The sequence below is a fragment of the Larus michahellis genome, chromosome 8 (genome assembly GCF_964199755.1).
Source record: "Larus michahellis chromosome 8, bLarMic1.1, whole genome shotgun sequence".
NCBI lineage: Eukaryota > Metazoa > Chordata > Aves > Charadriiformes > Laridae > Larus > Larus michahellis.
Window position 1 is genome coordinate 5,846,636 of NC_133903.1, and position 18,261 is coordinate 5,864,896.

At 56.8% G+C, this 18,261-nt stretch overlaps 2 protein-coding genes across 3 annotated transcripts in view; one reads left to right on the forward strand and one right to left on the reverse strand.

The window, feature by feature from the left end:
* The window catches only part of SLC5A10 (solute carrier family 5 member 10), a 39,828-nt gene that overhangs the window by 13,708 nt on the left and 7,859 nt on the right, over positions 1–18,261 (forward strand). For both annotated transcript variants that reach the window (XM_074599228.1, XM_074599229.1), the window contains exon 8: positions 2,332–2,467. In XM_074599228.1, coding sequence (XP_074455329.1) covers positions 2,332–2,467 — 136 coding nt within the window. The remainder of the gene's footprint in view (positions 1–2,331; positions 2,468–18,261) is intronic.
* Positions 89–17,548, reverse strand: FAM83G (family with sequence similarity 83 member G). Its single transcript, XM_074599227.1, has 5 exons — positions 17,054–17,548; positions 10,171–10,338; positions 6,341–6,465; positions 4,079–5,525; positions 89–508 (listed from the first exon to the last, which is right to left on the reverse strand). Exons 1-5 carry the CDS (start codon positions 17,546–17,548, stop codon positions 89–91), a joined length of 2,655 nt encoding a protein of 884 aa, XP_074455328.1.

The window sequence follows — 18,261 nt, forward strand, 5'->3', positions numbered from 1 at the left end:
TTCCCCTGCCCCATGTAACATGGCGTTGCCTGGGGTCCAGGCACGCTCTGCTACCACTCTCGCCCTGGAAGTCCACCTGCATCGGTGCCTAGTGGTCCTTCTGGCCGGTGGTCTCAGGGGGCTTCTTTTTGGAGTCAATAGAAGCACCAGGGGCTCCCGCAACCCTGTTCTTGAGGTGCTTGGACTGGGACAGTTTGGAGAGCGGGATGCCGAGGGGTGTCCTCATCTCCTCGGTTGTCTTCTGGCTTTCCGGCAGGGAGGTTAAACGTTTGCTTGATGCTCTGGGGTTGCTTGGTGAGAGGCGGCCGGGCTGCGTGGGCTTGCTGGAGCTGAAGGCTTTGCTCTGCCAGTAGGGCTGGCTGCCTGCAATGGTCTTTTTGGGTTCGGCTCCTTCCCCTCTGTATTTGGTGGCCCCGGGGGGTTTCTCATGCGTCGGGGAGCAGGAGACCTCCTTGCCTTGTTCTCTGTCTGTGGGGTTCCTGGGTCGGTAGCGGTAGATGTGTGTCCCCTGTTTGTTAAAGAACAGAAAAAGAGATGAGCTGCTGCTGCTATGAGGATGCTGTTCCCCTGCACAGAACCCCTTCATGCATTCATGCCGCGGACTTGGTCCTCATGGACATGTCCCTCTGCCACTTGGTGTGTCTCTTGCCCAAATTCTTCTGAGACCCCGTGGCAGTTCAAGACTGCCTCAGGTCTTAACCATTGCTGCTCCTCTGGTTTCTCGCTCTGGCAATGCACTGTCCTGCACATGGCAGCATCTCAGCAGCTGCTTCCTGAGCAGCCCCGGCAGTGCAGAGGCTGTCCCGAGTCAAGTCATGGCTGTCTGCAGATCCAGGACCAAGGATGCCCGCGGCAACTCAACACCTTTTCTCCAGCTGCAGCCTGAACACCCGTCTTAATCACCTAAGTGCTCATTTCAGGTCCAAAGAGCATTCAGTCACCCAGACTCAACCTGTGGGATTAGGTGGCTACCAAGATTAGATGAAAGGATGGAGGGTTGTGAGAGGAGGTGGGATCAGGAGGCAACAGTGAGCTGCAACACCACTACGGGGGTGGCTCTGATTAGCTGGGATGAGAGACACATTTGGATTGGGTCTGAGCACCATTAATCTTAATTCTGGACTGGGTAAGGCCTTAACGCACGGCTGTGGTCACCAGATATTTATCTTCCTCTTTGGGTGTGTCTGCGCCGCAATCTGGAGGTGTGATTGCACCCCGTGCAGACGTACCCGGGCGAGATTGGATCTAGCGAGCGCAGGTGCTGATGGCAGGACGAGCTGGGGCTGGGAGGCTGCAGAGCCGGCTGCACCGACCTGCCCTGCCTCGGCCGCGACCCCCGCCGTGCCGCCAGCACTGCATCTCCACTGAGCTGTTGGCATCGTCTCGGTGTTCAGTCATTTAGTCTGAATATCCCAATGGACTCTCCGGTCCTCAGGCAGGCACCTCCTGCTTTGACCAGCAGGGCCGTATTAAAGCAGTTTAGCTTAGGTAATGCTAGATTGATTTAACTATGTTGCTGAAAATCAGTGCTAAGGTGTGAGATGTCTTCAGGTGCGGAGGACTAAGGGCGATTTAGCTCCTCTGCCTTTGAGGTCCTCATGTGCCTGATGTGATGCACATGGTGACTGAGCTGACTGGTGGATTCTGTGGCTCCTGACATGCTCTGGCTCTTGGGCAGAAGTCAAACCACAGCTTCCCTGAGCATCCCACCCCAGGAACTGGCACCTGGTCCCCACTGCCCACCACGGCATGAGCCAGTGCTTGGTCTGGAGCGCTGAATCTCACTGGATGCTGAGCACTTCTCCTTAAGGCCTTGGGGAGAATCTGGGCTCTTTTAAAGTTGGCATTTCTTACGGATGTTGCCAATTTAAGAGAGGTTGCCTCAAAGCCCAAGGGTTGGCTGTATCATGGATGGACATGGTTTGGCCAGGGCTTTGAGGTGTGATGGCTTGAGCAGTGTGGGTGGCGGAGTTGTGGCAGAAGAAGGCTGGACTCAGTGTCTCTTTTATTGTGGGCACTCTTTGGAGAGGAGATTGAATAGAAGGGGCAAGAGGGGAGAGGATGGTGGTGGGGAATAGTTGATATTGGCAGGAGGACATGCTGCTGTGGTTGCACTGGGCTTTTGTGGTGCTATGGCACAACACCAACCCATTGCTGGTCTGGAGAGAAACCCAGCCTGTGGGTTGGGTACACATCTACATTGTGTTTGGGTCCGATGCCCGAGAGCTCCAGAGTTTGGGGATGCTTGAGATGCAGTTTGGCAAGGAGGAGGTTGATGTGGACTAGGAGGTGTTAGTGGCCGCTCAGCCATCCAGCCCGGCTCTCCCACAGGTCATCGTCCAGCGGTCGCTCTCTGCCAAGAACCTGAGTCACGCCAAGGCCGGCTCCATCTTGGCCAGCTACCTGAAGATGCTGCCCCTGTTCGTTATCATCATGCCAGGGATGATCAGCAGGGTCTTGTACCCAGGTAAGGGCCCCACCATGCGGACATGGAGCTGGTGGAGGATGGGAGGATGGAGGGTGGGTATTTTGCCTGTCAGTAAGCAATGAATGGGAGGGGGATGTGTCTGGAAACCACTTCTCTGCACAGACCTGGAGGTTCTGCAGGAGGGAGAGGGACAGGAGAGGACCTGAGTGTCCCTGGTGCTCTCCTTGTGCCTGCCACACATCAGCCAATGCTACTGTCCTCTATTAACCGTGCAGCCGGGTGTGAGCAGGGCTGCATGAATTTAGGCAAGGCAATGCTCCAGGGATAACTTGAGTCCTGTGTTCTCAATGTGATGGAAACCATGATGTTTGCCCTAAGTGAGTCTCCGCCTGCGTTTTGGGCTATGCTGGGCTGTGGGCCAGCGCATAAAAAACATGGACCCAGAATAAAATTGTTTGGTGGGGGCTGACGGTGATTCCTGTCTGATTGAGGTTTCTAGAGAGTTAATCAAGGATTACTTTGGTTTATTATTTTTATGCATGGGAGAAACTATTCTCTGCACATTTCCATCAGCTGAGTGCTGGCTTTCCTAACCCTGATGGTTTGTTAATTATCTGCCTTTCATCAAAGGGCCAGAACAAGTTACTGCAGGAACACCAGCGTACCTGGCCACTCTGAGCAAGGTGGGACCCGGGACCTGGGTCACAGAGCATCAAAGGGCTCAGTGCTACTTGCTCCACAGGGTGCGAGGGAATATTTGATGTGCGAGGAGTAAATCCGTGCTCCGTGTCACTGGCTGGGAAGGGAGAAGCAAGTGGACTCGGGGATAGTAAATTTAATTCCCTGTAAGCACAGATTAGATGCTCAGCTGGGGTAACCTCAGGTGGCTTCGGTGATTTCAGCTGCTGATTTAGCCCTGAGGATTTCAATGCCCTGAAAACAATGGGTGGGGAGCCTTGAGAAACCAAAAAGCTTGGTGTAGGGGTGCAGAAGTCTGCAGCGCTTGTGTGGAAATAGGGCATTGACCCTGCAAACCCTTTGCCTGGATGGGGTGATGCTCCCACCGTGGCTGGGATGCTGGCGTGCACCCTGTGGGGTGACAAGGTCTGGCGTCACTCGTGGATCAGCCACGAAGCTGCTGACTGCAACGCTCGCCCACAGAGGTTGCTGTCCCTGTTTCTCCGCTGTCTTGCTCTGCCTAATTATGTGTCCGAGTGCTTTTACTTTGATGCTAATCACCTTTGCAAGGAGCTAGAAAACACGCCTGAGAAGGACACGCCTGCACACACAGCCTGTCCCTGGCTGGGCATGATGCCACCGCTGATGGCTGTGGGACAGCTTGATGCCATGGAATAAACTTTAATTCCCAAAACCCTCCCCTTTAGCAGCCGTTGCCATTGCACTCCCAGAAACCGAGAGCTGTGGCATGGCCATCACCTGCCCGACCAAGAGCACCTCTTGGCTGACTCCAACCATCGCTGCGTGTAGGGTGTTATTCTCCCGTATGGGAAGATCTGATCTCAGCATCTAGGACGCGACACCAAAGCTAGGGATGACACCACGCCTTGGCTGAGGTGGCTGGGTCACTTCCAGGTTTGCAGCCTATGTAGGGTGGAGAAACGTAGGGACGGTTATAACAAAAAGTCCTACCTGTGCGGCACTGCTGGGATAGGAGCTGTTGCCATCCAGGATGGTGCGGGGCAGCACACACCTAATCTCCACAGCATTGCTCCTCCTCTTGGTCATGTCCTCCACGCGGACATGCTTCAGGGATGGAAGGCTCCCCAGGGGGCTGAGGAAGGTGCCCCGGCTGATGTGAGGGTCACTGAGCTTCCTCTGTATGGGAAGGATCTCCCCATTGTGGGTGACATCTGAGTTGGTTCGCCGAAGTGGCCCGTAGCGATCCCTCACCTCGAAGTACTCATCTGAGATGGAGGAGGCATTGGAGCGGCGGTAGCTGTGGTCAGCAGAGCTGCTGGAGTAGCTCTCCTGATCACTGAGAGTGATGTACTCCTCTTCTTCTTCTTCTTCTTCCTCTCCCAGTCCATTGTGGGTGCAGGGAGGCCCTTTGTCTTCCTGTGGCCCTGCCACCAGCCAGTCTGGCTGGAGATGGCAGGTCTCCATTGAAGCTCCATTGGGGTTCTCCTCCGGTTCCTGCTTCACACCCACATGGTCAGTCGGCAGTGGTTGTGTGTCACCCTCTGGGGCAGTGCCGCTGTCACAGGATGTAATGACTTTGGTTACAAGGACACCGACAGGGATGGTCCTTGGCTTTGGAAGCGGAGGCTTGATGCCCTCCAGTGTCTCCTCTGGTGGCTTCCAGTGGTGGCCCAATGGTGAAGGGGCAAATGTTCCTGCTTGCTTCGTTGTCCAGCTGGTACCTTCAATGGGGCTGGTAGCAGGGGCTGCAGGAGCTTCCATGGGAGTCTGTGGGATCTGCCTTTGGCAGGGGGACACCAGAGGTGGCTCTTGGTCTGAGTTTTTCTTGGCCTCCATCTCCCTGTTCTTCAGCATCTGCCGGTGCTGGGCGCTGGCCTGGGAGACATCACAGACTTTGATGCGGTTCATCTGCGAGAGCTTCACATTCTTTATCTTGGGGTCAATAATGTTGATGTAACCCAAGACTTCGCTCCCAGGCTCAGGGTCGGGCTCGACCCAGGTGGGCAGATAATCGAACATGTTGGCTTTCTCCAGATTCAGGAGGCCGGGGTGGATGAGCAGGGAGAGGTCTGCCCCCTCGCCGTGCCTGTCACCTGCCTGGCCCTCGGGCAGGGCTTTGCCTTTGTTGTCTGTCTTCTGGTTTTTGTCCTGGTTCTCAGATGAAGTCTTGCTGATCTGGTCGGCACTCTTGGCCTTCACCAGGGCGTATTTAGGGTTTATCAGCTTCTTCACCACAGCATTGGCGGGGGTCACCGGCACGACAGAGGGCAGCGTTACGGGCTCAGGTTCAGGCTCTTCACCCATGGAGATGGACTTGAGGCTCACCCCCTTGGACATGAGGTAGAGCTCCTGGAACTGCTTGTCGAATGCCTCCACCACTTGACCTGAGAGAACCGTGATGACATTTCGGTCCGTCCTTGCCGCGGACCAAGTGAAGCTGGAACAGAAACACATTGGAAACTCTCTGAGCACTCGCTGGTAAATAACACGCCTCTCCCTAACCCTGGCTTTCCCCGGGGGATTGATGGTGCTAGCAGGGACATGATCTCACTGTAAACATTAATAATGAGATTGAAGAAATAGCTCTCATCCCAAATTAGAATGAAGGGTTGAAGTCATGAGCTCACTGCAACTTGAAGTAAAAATAAAAGGTATTTGCTGTGGGCCAGTTGGTTTTTCACTTTAGTTTTGGCCGCTTTTCCTTTCTCCGTTTGGGTTAGTTAGGAAAAGCAACTCATAAATAGACGTATTTTTTTGTTGTGGCCACAAAGTAGGAAATGTTTCGGTTCCATGTTTATGAAACTTGTCTTTTAGAGCTGAAAAGCTTACTGAGACTGATCTATTTCTATCAAAGTAAGTTTTCATTTGGACAAGTTGGAAAATACTGTTGGTAGGAAATATTGAATTGAAAAAGCTGAGGTCAACGTGAGAGCTAGGACTGGCTGCGGTTTGGTGCTTTTGTCTTTCCTTGTGCTCATTGCATCCATTGGCAAAGCACTTGGTGTGTCCCACCACCTCCAAGAAGGAGGGGTGTCCTAGGCCTGGCTCTGGGGCGATGGGGACCCCTTGGGTTCACTCCAAACCTCAGGCTGGCCTTGCAAAATCATCTCCTAGTTAAGGAGGAGGGGAGCAAATCTGGGACAGGGTCCTGGGGCCATGCTGGGCAGGGACCAGGACTTGGACCTTGTGGGTCTGTGTTGCTCTTTGACCAACTCATCCGGAGGGTGGGCAAGAGGAGATGCTGCCGATTACCTGTAGGATCCGCACATGGCCCGGTCCCCGTCCACAAACATGAACTTCTGGGCCAAAGCCCCTTTGAACTTGGTGGCCGAGCGTGTGAAAAACTCTGTTCCCCCTGTGCTCCGGACTCTCAGGTTCTGCAAAGCAAAGGCAGAGGCGTGAGTGAGAGCAGGATCAAAGGGCTGGTCTTCAGAGCATCATTCACCCCTCCATCGATGCCCCCATGGATGCTCCACAGTTGCTCCGAGGAGTGGGAAACGCTCTTCATGGCCAGCTCAGAGGAGGCCACAGCGATGGAAAGATAAAATAACTTGCTGGAGGCAACGCAGCAAACCACGGAGTTGGCTTCAAGAATTTCCTGCTTTGCCCATGTGTCGGGCAGTGTTTTCTACCTCTTGAACTCGGCGCTGCCTGTGTCCGTGGGTGAGCAGCGTGTGATGCTGCTGCCAAACACTTTCCATCTCCTGCAATCTGTGCAAATACTGTGATGTGAGAGGTGATTCTTCACCTCCTTCCCAGTGGGAGATGTACAAGGAGTTTTAAGAGGAGGTGGTGACCCTTGGACAGCACATGTGGACCTGATGGCAGGGGGTTTGTCCTCCACCAGGCTTCCCCCTTGCTGCGCTCCTAAATCTGAGTGTCTAGTCCTGTTTTTAGGGGTGGGTGAGGGAAAAAAAGACTGTCGGGCACCATCCTTTCAACCCCAGGAAACAAAACCCAGGGATGAGGGACAAAGGGGATGTCCTGCAGCGGGTCCCTGCAGAGGTGGCCCAGGAGAGGGGTGCCTGGGTCCGAAGGGGCAGCCCTAGCTCTGGGAAAATGGTTTTTGTCTTCCGTCTGGCTCATGCTTCGGTGCGTCTCCGTGGAGGGCACCAGCACATTTTTGCAGCCGAGCAGATAGCATCTCTCACTGCAAACGGTCTCCTTTGGGTGGGGAGAAAATATTTTCTTATGAAAGCACCTGCATTCCTCCTGTTCCTGCCGGGATGTTGGTAATGCCATTGCTAAAGGCACCGTGTCGTCACTAGGTCATGCCCTCCACGGTTGGTTTTTTTTTTTTGCTTCTTTTTTTTTAAAAAAAAAAAAAAAAAGCACCAAAAGTATTTGTCTTCCCCACCTCCAGCCTTCCTCATCTGCTTCCCTGAGGTCTCCTCTCTCCCTGTAGACCGAGATCTGGCACAGCCCTAAGCCTGGGTGCGAGCCGAGCTTGGGGACCCCTGGTCCCCGTTCCCACAGGCCTGGCAGGAGGGACGCTGATTCAATGCTGGTTTCAGCGTGATGCAAAAGCAAAGGCTTCCCTGACAGGGTTTCCAGGCAGGTTCTACGCACTGAATAGAGAAGTTTGAGGGGTTTTTTCGTGCATTTGATTTTTTTTTTTTTCTAGCATTCGCCTTTTTGCCTGGTGTGGTTGGGGTAGGACAGTACTGAGCACCCCAGTGGCCGTCCATGGGCAGCACTGGGGATGCTGGGGGCTGGCTGGCAAGCTGGTGGGGGTGGCAATTCCCATCCCTGTCCTGTGTTGTCCCTACATATGGGGCTGCGGAGAGTGGAACGCACCGGGTAACGCTTGCCCCCAAGGCTGAGCCCTCTGCCTGTCACCATCCCGGGCGTCCCCATCTCGCAGCTCTCCCAGGGCGTCGATCTCTCCCGCTCGGAACCGAACTTCTGCGCAAAGGCACGAAGCAGCCGTGTTTTTTTTTCTCGGGGTAACACCCAGCAGGAACGAAGCTCCCCGGCAGCAAGGTGCCGGTTACCTTTCCCTTCCTCCTCGCTCCCGGCGTATCGCTGCTGTTAAGTAAGATCTGTTTATTTAATCTCTCCAAAGACGAGCGCGCAGCAAGCGAGCGCCCAGCGCCGTGGCCGGCTGCCCAGCCCGGGACGGGGTGAATCACTCCCCAAACACTCGCCGTTGCTCAACGAAGCGACCGCCTTGCCCAAGCCGGCTCGCTAATTGCGAAGCGCGAAAGGCACGGAGATAACGATGTACGTTTCGTTAGCATCTCCTGGCTTACGAAGCAGCTCCCAGACACTGCCCTACTTTCCTCACAGCCTCTTGCCCTGCTGCATCCCCTGCCAGCAAATCGGCTGCAATATGCGGCAAATCCCAACTTCTAGACATTTGCCGAGCTCTGCAGATGTTCTCCTGCTTTTCCAGTCCTGCCACCGGGCTGCTCATGCATGAAAACACCGGTGTGCGTCAGCTCTGGCTTTTCTGGTCTCGGAGCAGCAGCAGTCTGCAGGATACCAGACTCGCCGGGAAGTTTGGAAGTGGGTAAAAGCTCAGCTAAGTCTGCTTTAATTGCCGTGAGCAGCAATTAAGCAGGGCTGGCGGGCTCGGTGGCTGGGGAAGGCGGGAGCCTCGGCCAGCCGGTGCTTTTGGCTACCTGGGATAGGGGTCTCCGAGCCCCCTGTGCATCCTGGCCCTGCTCCAGCTCGGCGCCAGGGTGTTGTGGCTCCTACGTGTTCCTGCTCAGCTGGGGGGGTTCGCCCTCACCGTAAGCAAATTTGGCGAGCCTGCCCGGACACGGGCCTCCCCGCCAGCCATTTGGCAGCCAGCGCATGCGGCCGGGTGACGTCAGGCGCAGAAACATCATTTTTTTTTTTTTTTTTTTCTGCCAAGCAACAGGCGAGGCCGAGCGACTCGCAGCTGGCGGGTGAAGTACAGCCGGGAGAGGGGTGTCTGCAAGCCCTGAAGTGAAATTGTGGGGCTGCTCCAACGTGTTTGCATCCGATGCCGGCGATGGGAGCATTGTGAGAGCCCGGGACTCTGTCCTGTGGCTGGGGGGAGGGTCCCCACTCCCGCTGCTGCTCCTGACGCTGATAGAACCCCCCGCTCTCTCCTCCGACCCTTCATCTGCCTCCACCTTTGCATGAACATGGTGCACGGTGGTTTTCTCTGCACCCCCTGCGCGCACAGGGACGTGTAAGGGGTTCGGGGCACTTTGGGCTGGGGACCGAGCCCTCACACTGCCGAGCATCCCCTGTGCCGCTTCGTCTTCCCTCATTTCAAACAGGATTCGTGCACTGGGAGCAACGTCACGCACAGCCTCCAGCGCCTCCGGGGCTGGGTGAAGGTGGCGTGTGCGGGCACATCGCTCCCACCGGTACGTTGCCAGCTGGGGCCGGTGTCATGGCCCCCCGGTTCGGGCAAGAGCGGTGAGGGCATCCTTGGCAGCTGCCGGGGCCGCGGGCAGTGTGGGTGCCTCCCTGCTCCGCTCCCAGCCCCGTGCTGGGGTGGAGGCTCCGGAAAAAGGGAAAATTGATTTCTATTTTTTTTTTTTTTTTAAGTTCCAGCCTTTGACTTGTGAGAAAGCCTGAAAGCAAGGGAACGGCCAGTGGTTGCTTCTGCTGGTCCTGCCTTTGGGGCAGGAGCAGGCGTGGGGCTGGTGGCAGCACGGATCTGGCCCTGGCAGAGCATCCTGCCTCTCGCACCTTCGCTCTCACCAGCTTGTTCACCAGGAGGAGCTGAGCACGGAGGTTTGCCCTGGGTTTTGCTTCAGTTGTGCCCACCCTTGTGGGGCCGCAGCTCCCCGAAACACCCCTCTGCCCCAAAGCCAGCTCTGGGTGGGTACCAGCAGCCCCCCCGGGCTTTCTGCATCCAGCTCTGCTGGGGGGAAATCCACATTCCCATGTCTCACCCGTACCCCTCCATCCTGCTGCTCATGGATTTGGGCACCACCTTCAGCTTTGGCTACAGGAAAAATGGACTAAACTCATCCAGCTCTGCCCAAAGTTTGGCGGTTGGGAAGCCCCAAGACAGGAGGGAGCAGAACTGACAGCTCTGATTATCTCCCTGCCATGGAGAAGGTCACCCAACCCTGGACCCTTCGGATCATCCTTACCTTCAAGTGTCCAGTGTGCATCTGGGCTCGCTCGCACATCTGAAGGAAGTGCTTCACGTTGGTCTCATCTAAAATGATGTAGACTCCCACTTTCCTCTTGAAGCCCGCGTCCAGGAGGTCCTTGAAGATGTCTACATCGGTGAACATGTCCATGACCACCGCGATGACCTGGAGAGGGGAGACGAGAGATGAGTCTGGGTAGCATGGCAGGGTGACAACCCTGAGATGTAGCCGGTGCTTGGGCGAGAGCCGAAGCAATATGTCCTCTCTCTAGGAGGTTGGGATTGGTGCAGGGGAGCCCAGGCTTCCCCTGGTCCAGCCAGCCCGAGGGAGGAAAGCAGGACACACCCCCCGTCCCATTCCTCTGCTGTCACTACGGCGGGTTTGGTCTCTGGTGGTGGCCTGTAGCACAATATACTCGTGAAAAATTGGTTTCTGAGGGTGAATCTAACTTTCTTGCCTTTAACAAACATCGCAAATTTCAAAGTCCAGTTTCTGGCTGAGAAGTTTGGTGTCCCTTTGCTATTGGCGCTGCCCGCGGCCCCAGCATGGGGAGCACCAGGAGGGGAAACCTGCGCCGCAATGATGTGTCCGTCTGTCCGAGGGCACGCTGCATGCGGTGGTTGCCGTCTCTGGGGATATCGTGCATGCTTGTACTGAAAGGAAGAGTCTTAAAAAAATAGCTAAAAACGGTTCTTAGCTCGGTAGAAAGCATTTGGATACGCCTGAGGCACATTCAGGAGGTGAAATGACTTTTAATACCTTTTAAAAACCAGGCCTGGTGTGAGCTGAGGGGGTTGCTTAAAAGCAGCCAGGAGTTTGCAGCTCCCAGCTCCTACAACCTGCAGCGATGTGGCTGCCTTCAAAGTCAGCTCTGAACCATGAGGCCGGAGCAGAGCTCCGGGGACAGGCAGTGTTTCCATCATCAGTGCTGCTGACGTCTCTCTCGGTCTTGCTGCCCGGTCCTTACACAGCCGGGAGCCCTCCGGGTGCTGCTTCTGCTGCACAACCCCCTGCGAGCATCTCTCCTTCCTCCCGGGCTGTAGGAAAGCGGAGCAGAGCCGGAACGACGGTGCCAGCACCCTGTGCAGTGACAGTAGGGATTAGCGTTCAGTGGCGTCACCGTTCTTTGCGAGCCGGAGCTGCCTTTGTACCCAGGGCATTTGCTGCCATGGCGGGGCCGGGGCGAGTCCCACATGTGACAGAAAGATGAGTCTGTGCCGCGTCCAGCCACGCTGGGATTTTGCCGGCATGGCTGCCTAAGCACCAAAGTTCACTCCACGCCCGTGGATTTCTCCTTCTTGGAGACAGCATCGTCCATGACACAACGGTGAGCAGCAGCGGCGCAGCGCGAGACGTGCAGGCAGACGCGCAGGCAGCTGCCTGCAGCCCAGACGAGCATCTCGGTGCAGCCCCCGGGGGCTGCAATAGCCCTGCAGCCGCGTCTGCCCCCCCACCCCCATCCCACACCGTGTGGCAACAGAGACGCAGGAAAGCGGCTTGTCGTCAGGGCACTGGCATGTCATCGTCCCATGCTTGGAAAGCCGTCGGCGCCCCCGTCTCTGCGGCTGTTCCCGGAAGGTGCCCTGAGTCAGGGGGAGGTGGGTATTTGCCCCGAGGCCGTGCGCCTCTCAGCTCTTTGCCCTTCTAGGAGGGCTCTGCTAGCCACGGCTCGTGGCCGAGCCAGGGAGGACACCAGCACGCCATGGGGTGACACAGGGAGACCCCGGGATGCTCCTCCCTCCTGAGGGAAGGGATCGGGACGGTGCCGGGTGCTTGCACACTCAAGCACGTCCAGTCTTGGGCTCTCAAAGCACCAAGCTGCCTTTTAATTAGTTTTGCGCTACAGGAGATGGAGAGCTCTAATTAAGAGCAGGATCGTGCACTATGACACTCTTCCCTTCCCTTTCTGCAGGCGATGGGGCGAGGAGCGAGGCTGCGTGGGGAGCCCCAGACCGCGCCATCTCTGATGCCACCCCGACCTCCCCAATCCCGGCCATGCACGAGTGTTTCGGGAGGTGCCAGCGAGCCGAGCGAGAGGGGACATTACGGCTCTGCCACTTGATTTTAACTGAATTCCCATTTGTCCTCACCTGAGAGGCTGGCAACTGGCTTTGCCATGAAAGGAAAAATCCTCACTCCCTTGTGTCGCCCACTCATGTGTTTTGCACATCCTTGTTGTACCGGTGGGGAAACTGAGGTAGAACTCCACTTTGCATAGGCTGCCCAGCGAGGGCTGCGCTCGTCTCGCCAACGATGTAAAGTGGGACAAGTTCAAAGCTACTCTTAAAGCCCAGGGCTTGGCTTTTCCATTTACAGCAAGTAATCGGGGAGGAGCTGTGCTGTCTGCCATGAGTCCCCGGTGAGGGACACCTAAGCCAGGACGGTGTCTCCCTGGCTCGAGGAAGTGGGTTTGGTGGCAGACGTTTTTGCTCCTGTCTCTGACACCGACGCTCCCTGTGTCCATGGTCACGTCACTTTGCTCACGCACCGTGTTTTCTCCAGGGGAGGTTGAGGATAATAGCTTTGGCCTTCATTTTGGGAGGAAAATGGCATTTTCCCACCGCTGTTCCAGCATTCCCAAGGCCTTGGCTTGCTGCTATGGCTCTGGAGATGGGAAGACATTTTGTAGGGACGCAGGCAGGGCACGGTGACATCCTCCATCCCAAGCACGGCTCGCGGGGGGATGGCGAGCAGGCGGCATGCTGCAGGCAGTCGCCCAGGGCGGCTGGCTGAGGCAGCGGGGAGGCAGCCCAGCTCTCACCCGCTTGCCCACATTTTCAACCCGATTCCTCCTGCTCGGCTGGTGCATCCTGTCGCCACTCAGCACTTCTGCTTCCCTCCCCGCCACGTCTTGCCTGCAGGACAGGCTCGGCCTCGGTTTGTCACTGGGATCTCATGCCAGCGTGCCAACGTGCTGCCCTGGCACGGAACGGGCCGGGAGAGCGAGGACGGCGCTGGCAGCACTCCCGATGCCGTGACTGCCCAGGGATCACAGGGGCGAAATCTGCCACTGGGCTGCCCACGCTCGAACCTCGGCTGGGACCGGTTGGGTCCATGCCAAACCCAGGTTGCAGGGTTTAATCTGCAAAGAATGGAGGTCTGTCTGCTCCGGAGAAGTGAAATCCTGCGTGGTATTTACTTCCCAGCCTGGGGAATGGGAGTGTCTGGAGGAAATCGTGCCGTCCCGCTCTGGGAAGCGAGCTTGGCAGCCTTGTCCCTGTTACCTCTACCAGGGCAATGCTTGGTGTCAGCGTGCTCGGTGTCGGGGAGGTTCTTGACAGTAGGAGAGCCACGTCTCTTCCCATAGCTGCTTGGCTGCTGTGACATCCCAGGAAACTTCGCCATCCTTTTGCCATTCGTCCAGAGGGTGCGGAGAAGACCAGCCACAAATCACAGCCAGATGCTCCCCGTGCCCAAGCAGGTGACACTTTTCTTCCCGGAGTCCCAGGAGCTGCCAAGATCCATTGGATGCGATGGATGTGCAAGGTGCCTGATCCCGACACCCTTTGGAGCGGTGAGCATCGCGTCCCCTCGGACACTGGGCAAATGGTGTTGGGATCCTTCTGAATGGCTTTGATGGGTGCAAAAACTGCAGGATCATGTTTTATAGAGGAAATTACAGCTCTTTATTAGCTCACTCTGAATCATCAGATAATGACTTTTGGGGCACACCACGTGGGCATTTAATAAATTAGGCAGGCACCAAGGCACAATTAGAGGAAGCGTGTTGGGATGAGGGAGAGGTGGGACAAGTAACATTAATAATTGCTCTCCCCTGTCGACCCTTTCATCCAGGAATGGCAGAAGGTTTTGTAAACAGTAATTAATAGGGCCTCCCAACCTTTGCTGGAAGTTGCTGAGGGTAATTATATCACCGCAACCCCAATGTGGAACCTCAAGCGCAGAGAGGAGGTCAGGCTCACTGCTGTCTCCGGTGGCTTTTGGCCAAGGTCATTGTTTTCAGCCTGCTCTGGTTTCTGGTCAGATGGAGCCAAAATCTAGGGCAGAAGAGAGGAGGGACATCTTCCTCCCTACCCATCCTGTGGGCTTTGCAGCCCGAGGGGATCTGCATGGAGGGAGAGTCGGCCAAGCCTGGTGAAGGTCTCCAGGGTGAAGCCTGGTGGTGCACCACCTCCCTGACTACCTCTGTTCATTGGCCACAAAGTTGGGGATATTCTGGGAGAGCAGGGACATGGCTGCAGGATCCTGCCTCTCTTCTCTCCCATTTATTCCCAGAAAGAGGAGGGGATCGTTTGCATCTCCTGCTCCAGCTCGCCTGGGTTCGCCTCTCTGCAGAGTACAGCAGAAGCTCTGAACTCAGCAGCGTTTGGCCTTGTTCTTGCAAGCAAGTAGGTTCCTCTGCCCCATCAAAGCGGCCTCACATCTCAGCTCTTGGCTTCCTCGCCCCAGCCCTGAGCGGCCATGAGCCTACCCGGCACCAGCAGCGCTCACGTGGGCTCTGAACTTTCCTCGGCCAGACTGTCTCTTGGGTGAACTTTGCTCTTCTAGCCGTGAGACAGCAAGCCACGTGGCAGTGTTTGGTGTTGGAGAGCGTTTCAGACCAAGTATCTTTGCCAGTGGCAGGAGCAAGGGTCACCCTCTGGGATGCATTACCGAAGCTCTCCCAAGCCCTTCATGCTCCTTCAGAGTCAGATGAAGAGCACTGCCGTTGTCTGGCAGGATGGGACAATTTGGCAGGGATTTCCACAGGGTGGCCCAAGGGACGCTGCAGGAAGGACAAGCGTGTCTCCAACCTACACGACATCTGATGGAGTGGCAGCCAGACCATCCCTTTGTCCACTCTCGGCTTCCTCAGCCAAACTCTTTCATCTCTGAGCTGCCGTGAAGACCTTAAGCCTCAGCCGAAATCTCTGGGTGCAGAGGAGGGTGGTCTAGCCCAGCATCCCCACGCTTAGGAGCACCCACACCAGTGGTCACCTGGGCTCAGCTGCGTGAGGGCAGGTCAAGCTGCAGTAACTGTGGTCCTTGTATATGGGGTGGGAGACCTCTGGAAGGACCCCGCTTGTCAGATCCTCTAACTCCTGCCATCCCCAGACCCTGCAGACTGCAGGTTTGAAGCATGCGCCCATCTCTACGCTTCCTGGGGTGCCGTAAGCTCCAAGCAGGCTCCTGCATGCCACCAGTGGTGTCACCACATCTCATCCCACCATCAGAGACCACCTAGACCAGGAGGCAGAGCCCAGCCCTACTCGTGGGACATCAAGGAACCAGTGAGAAGCGCGGCAGCATCAACCGCGGGGCCACGTCCCTGCGGCTTGGCAAGGCTCCAAGGAGAGGTGGGGATGGCGCAGGCAGCAGGGCCTGGCAGCTGCCTGACTCAACCGCCGGGCTCTGCTGAGCAGGAGGAGGGTGGTAGGATGACTCAGGAGATGTCGTTTGTGGGGGGGCAGGCGGGAAGCGGTGAGTAGGCAAAGCCAGGCAGGAGCTGCAAGCCTGGGTGAGACGCAGCCGGAAAGACCCAAAGATGAGACATTATTTGTAGTGGGGGAGTTCTCCCATCCTCCATCCCACGGGACTTCGGGCCTCCCTTCCCTTTGCCCTCGCTGCAAAGCCCTTTGGTGGGGAAAGCATCACAGGTAAGGACAGGTCACCTTGACTTTTGACAGTGGCCAGAGATGGCTCCTGTCTGCATCAGGCAGCCCCAATTCCCTGCATCAGCTGTCCCTGTGAGCCGGCTGGCTCGGACACGCTGGGAGATCGGTTTTCCTGCCTGAGATGGGGCTCTTTGTGCTCCCCCTGGTCCCGGAGAGGCTCTGACGGCTGCACGCCGCCATGCTTCCCTCTCTCCTGCCCGGGTCTGCAAACCCCAGCACCATCCCTGGTCCCAGCATGGGGGTCTCCAGAGCCAGGTGGACATAACGCATCCCAGCCTGTTCCTCCTGCTCCACAGCCACCTGAGCAGTCTCCATTTTCCCACTGGAGCGTCCCAGGGGTTGGGATGCTCCTGCCTCGGAGCTGGATTTCTCCAGGGAGTGGACAGAGAGAGCTAAAAGGACTTACAACAACCAGCACCATGAAATCAGCAAGTACTGACCCCTCCTGCATTTCCCAGTTGGAACTGGGCGAGTGGGAAATACCAGCAACCTCTTCCCACCGACTCTGGCCTTCAACACAAGCCATCATCTCCCTCCTTCCCTGCTCCTCCTGCCCATGACACCAGCCTGACCCCATCGCTCATCTGCCCCAGCTCCTTCGTTTGATGCCACAGGGAGGACAAGTCTCAACCCAAACCCCAACCCCAAAGAGGGTGGGCTGCCGTAAGATGTGCTACCCCTTGGAATCTCCCCAGCCTTGTCCTGCACATCAGCTCATCGTTTTCCTCTTAAAGCCAGGAGGAGGCCTGCTTGGAGCACCGTGGCAAGCTCAGGCCAAGCTTGACCCTCGTATATGTCAGCGCCAGACCAGTGGCTTTGGCCGCTTTGCCCCAGGGCGGCATTTGCCTCCTCCGGTTCCTGCGTGTTGCCACATGCAGTCACACAGGGCTCTGGGAATAACGATCGCGGGATGCCTGGGACCGTGGGCTTGCAGCTGGGAAGAGCCGAACCCATTTTTCTGCCTGGTGGTTTTCCCCACAGCCCTGCAGGGACCCTGGGATTAATGATGCTGCCGTACGGATCATGGCAATCATGTTGCTCCCAGGTACAATTGGACCAGGCTAACAGCATCTTCAGCAAGATCTGATCGCCAAATATTGATTACACTGAACGAACACGGAAAAACCCCAACCCTTGACCCTGATGCCTTTGCCTGGGCAGAGCTCCCTGTGGGACAGGGATTACCTGGCTGAGCAGGACCTTAGGATCTACCCTTGGCAGAACAGCCCGGGGCAAATCCTGCTGCGTCCCCGCGCGCACCTCACCTTCTGAGCCTGGCAGATCATCTTCCGCACCACCTCCTTGATGTGCGCTTGCCCCTCGATGGGCGGCTGCATGTAGACGGTGGCACGGGTGACCCCGCGGTAGGCGATGGTCTCGGGCCAGCCGAGGTCTAGCTGGGGGATGGAGCGGTCGGACCTCTGGGGCCAGTACTCCAGGGAGGGGGCCACGTCCTGCTCGTCCTCTTGGCTGTTGCGATCGCCTTCGCTCTCCCCCGTGCTGCTGCCATGGCGTGGGATGTACTCGGAGCCGGGGTCGTACGTCTCCAACGTGTCCAGGATCTTCTTTAGCTCCAGTTCGGAGAGGAAATCCCTGATGTTCTCCTTCTTCAGGACCTCGTAGAAGGCATCAGGGCCGCGGGAGGCCAGTGCCTCCAGGGCTAGGCGTTGCTCCTCGCTGTAGAAGAACTCGGGCTTGGACTCGCTGGACCTCCAGTTGACGTGGCTGTCGTCCAGGCACTGCACCTGGGAGAAAGCCATGGTGACCGCGCACGCTGCTACCCTCTCCCAAGGGAGCTCTGTGCCCCCAGCGAGCGCCGGATGTCGACAATAAGTAAGGAATTAATTATTCCCCAGTCTTTAAATACACAATTTGCTTTGCTTCACCCTCCCCGGCTCAATGCGCAGCTGGGGAAACACGCCTCTCCCTTCTCCGCCGGCTCCTGCCAGGCTGGAGCTCTTCTCCGCCGGGGAGGAGGATTTGGTTTCTTGTTTGCTCCCGGCTTCACGTGGAGAGAGGGCTCCGGGCAAGGAAAACCCGGAATTTCCCACGGCCGGGGCTTTGCGATGGGGCACAGACGGCCCCGGGCGCACGTGCACCGCCGGGAAGGTGCTCTACCTCCGGCTCCACGCTCTTCTCATCCTCCGCTCTTTCAAGACAACGATAATACCGGATGAAATAAAAAGTGGAAAACGAACCAACAAAAACCCGTGGCTTAATAAAAGGCAGAGAAAAGCAGGATTTCTCAGCCCAAACACCGTCCTTGGTTATCGTTCCTGGAGAACTGGGTCAGCCGGTGGGTTTTGCGGCAGCGAACGTCTCCGTCAGGCTCTTGTGCATCGCCCTGGCTGGCAGGTCGATTATTTCGGGTTCCTGCCAGCGCGCAGTGCCGGGACCGGACAGGTAACAGCAAGAAGTGAAAAGAGGAAAAGCAAAAGAGTGATTCATTGCTCCGCCCTGCCCCACCTGCAGT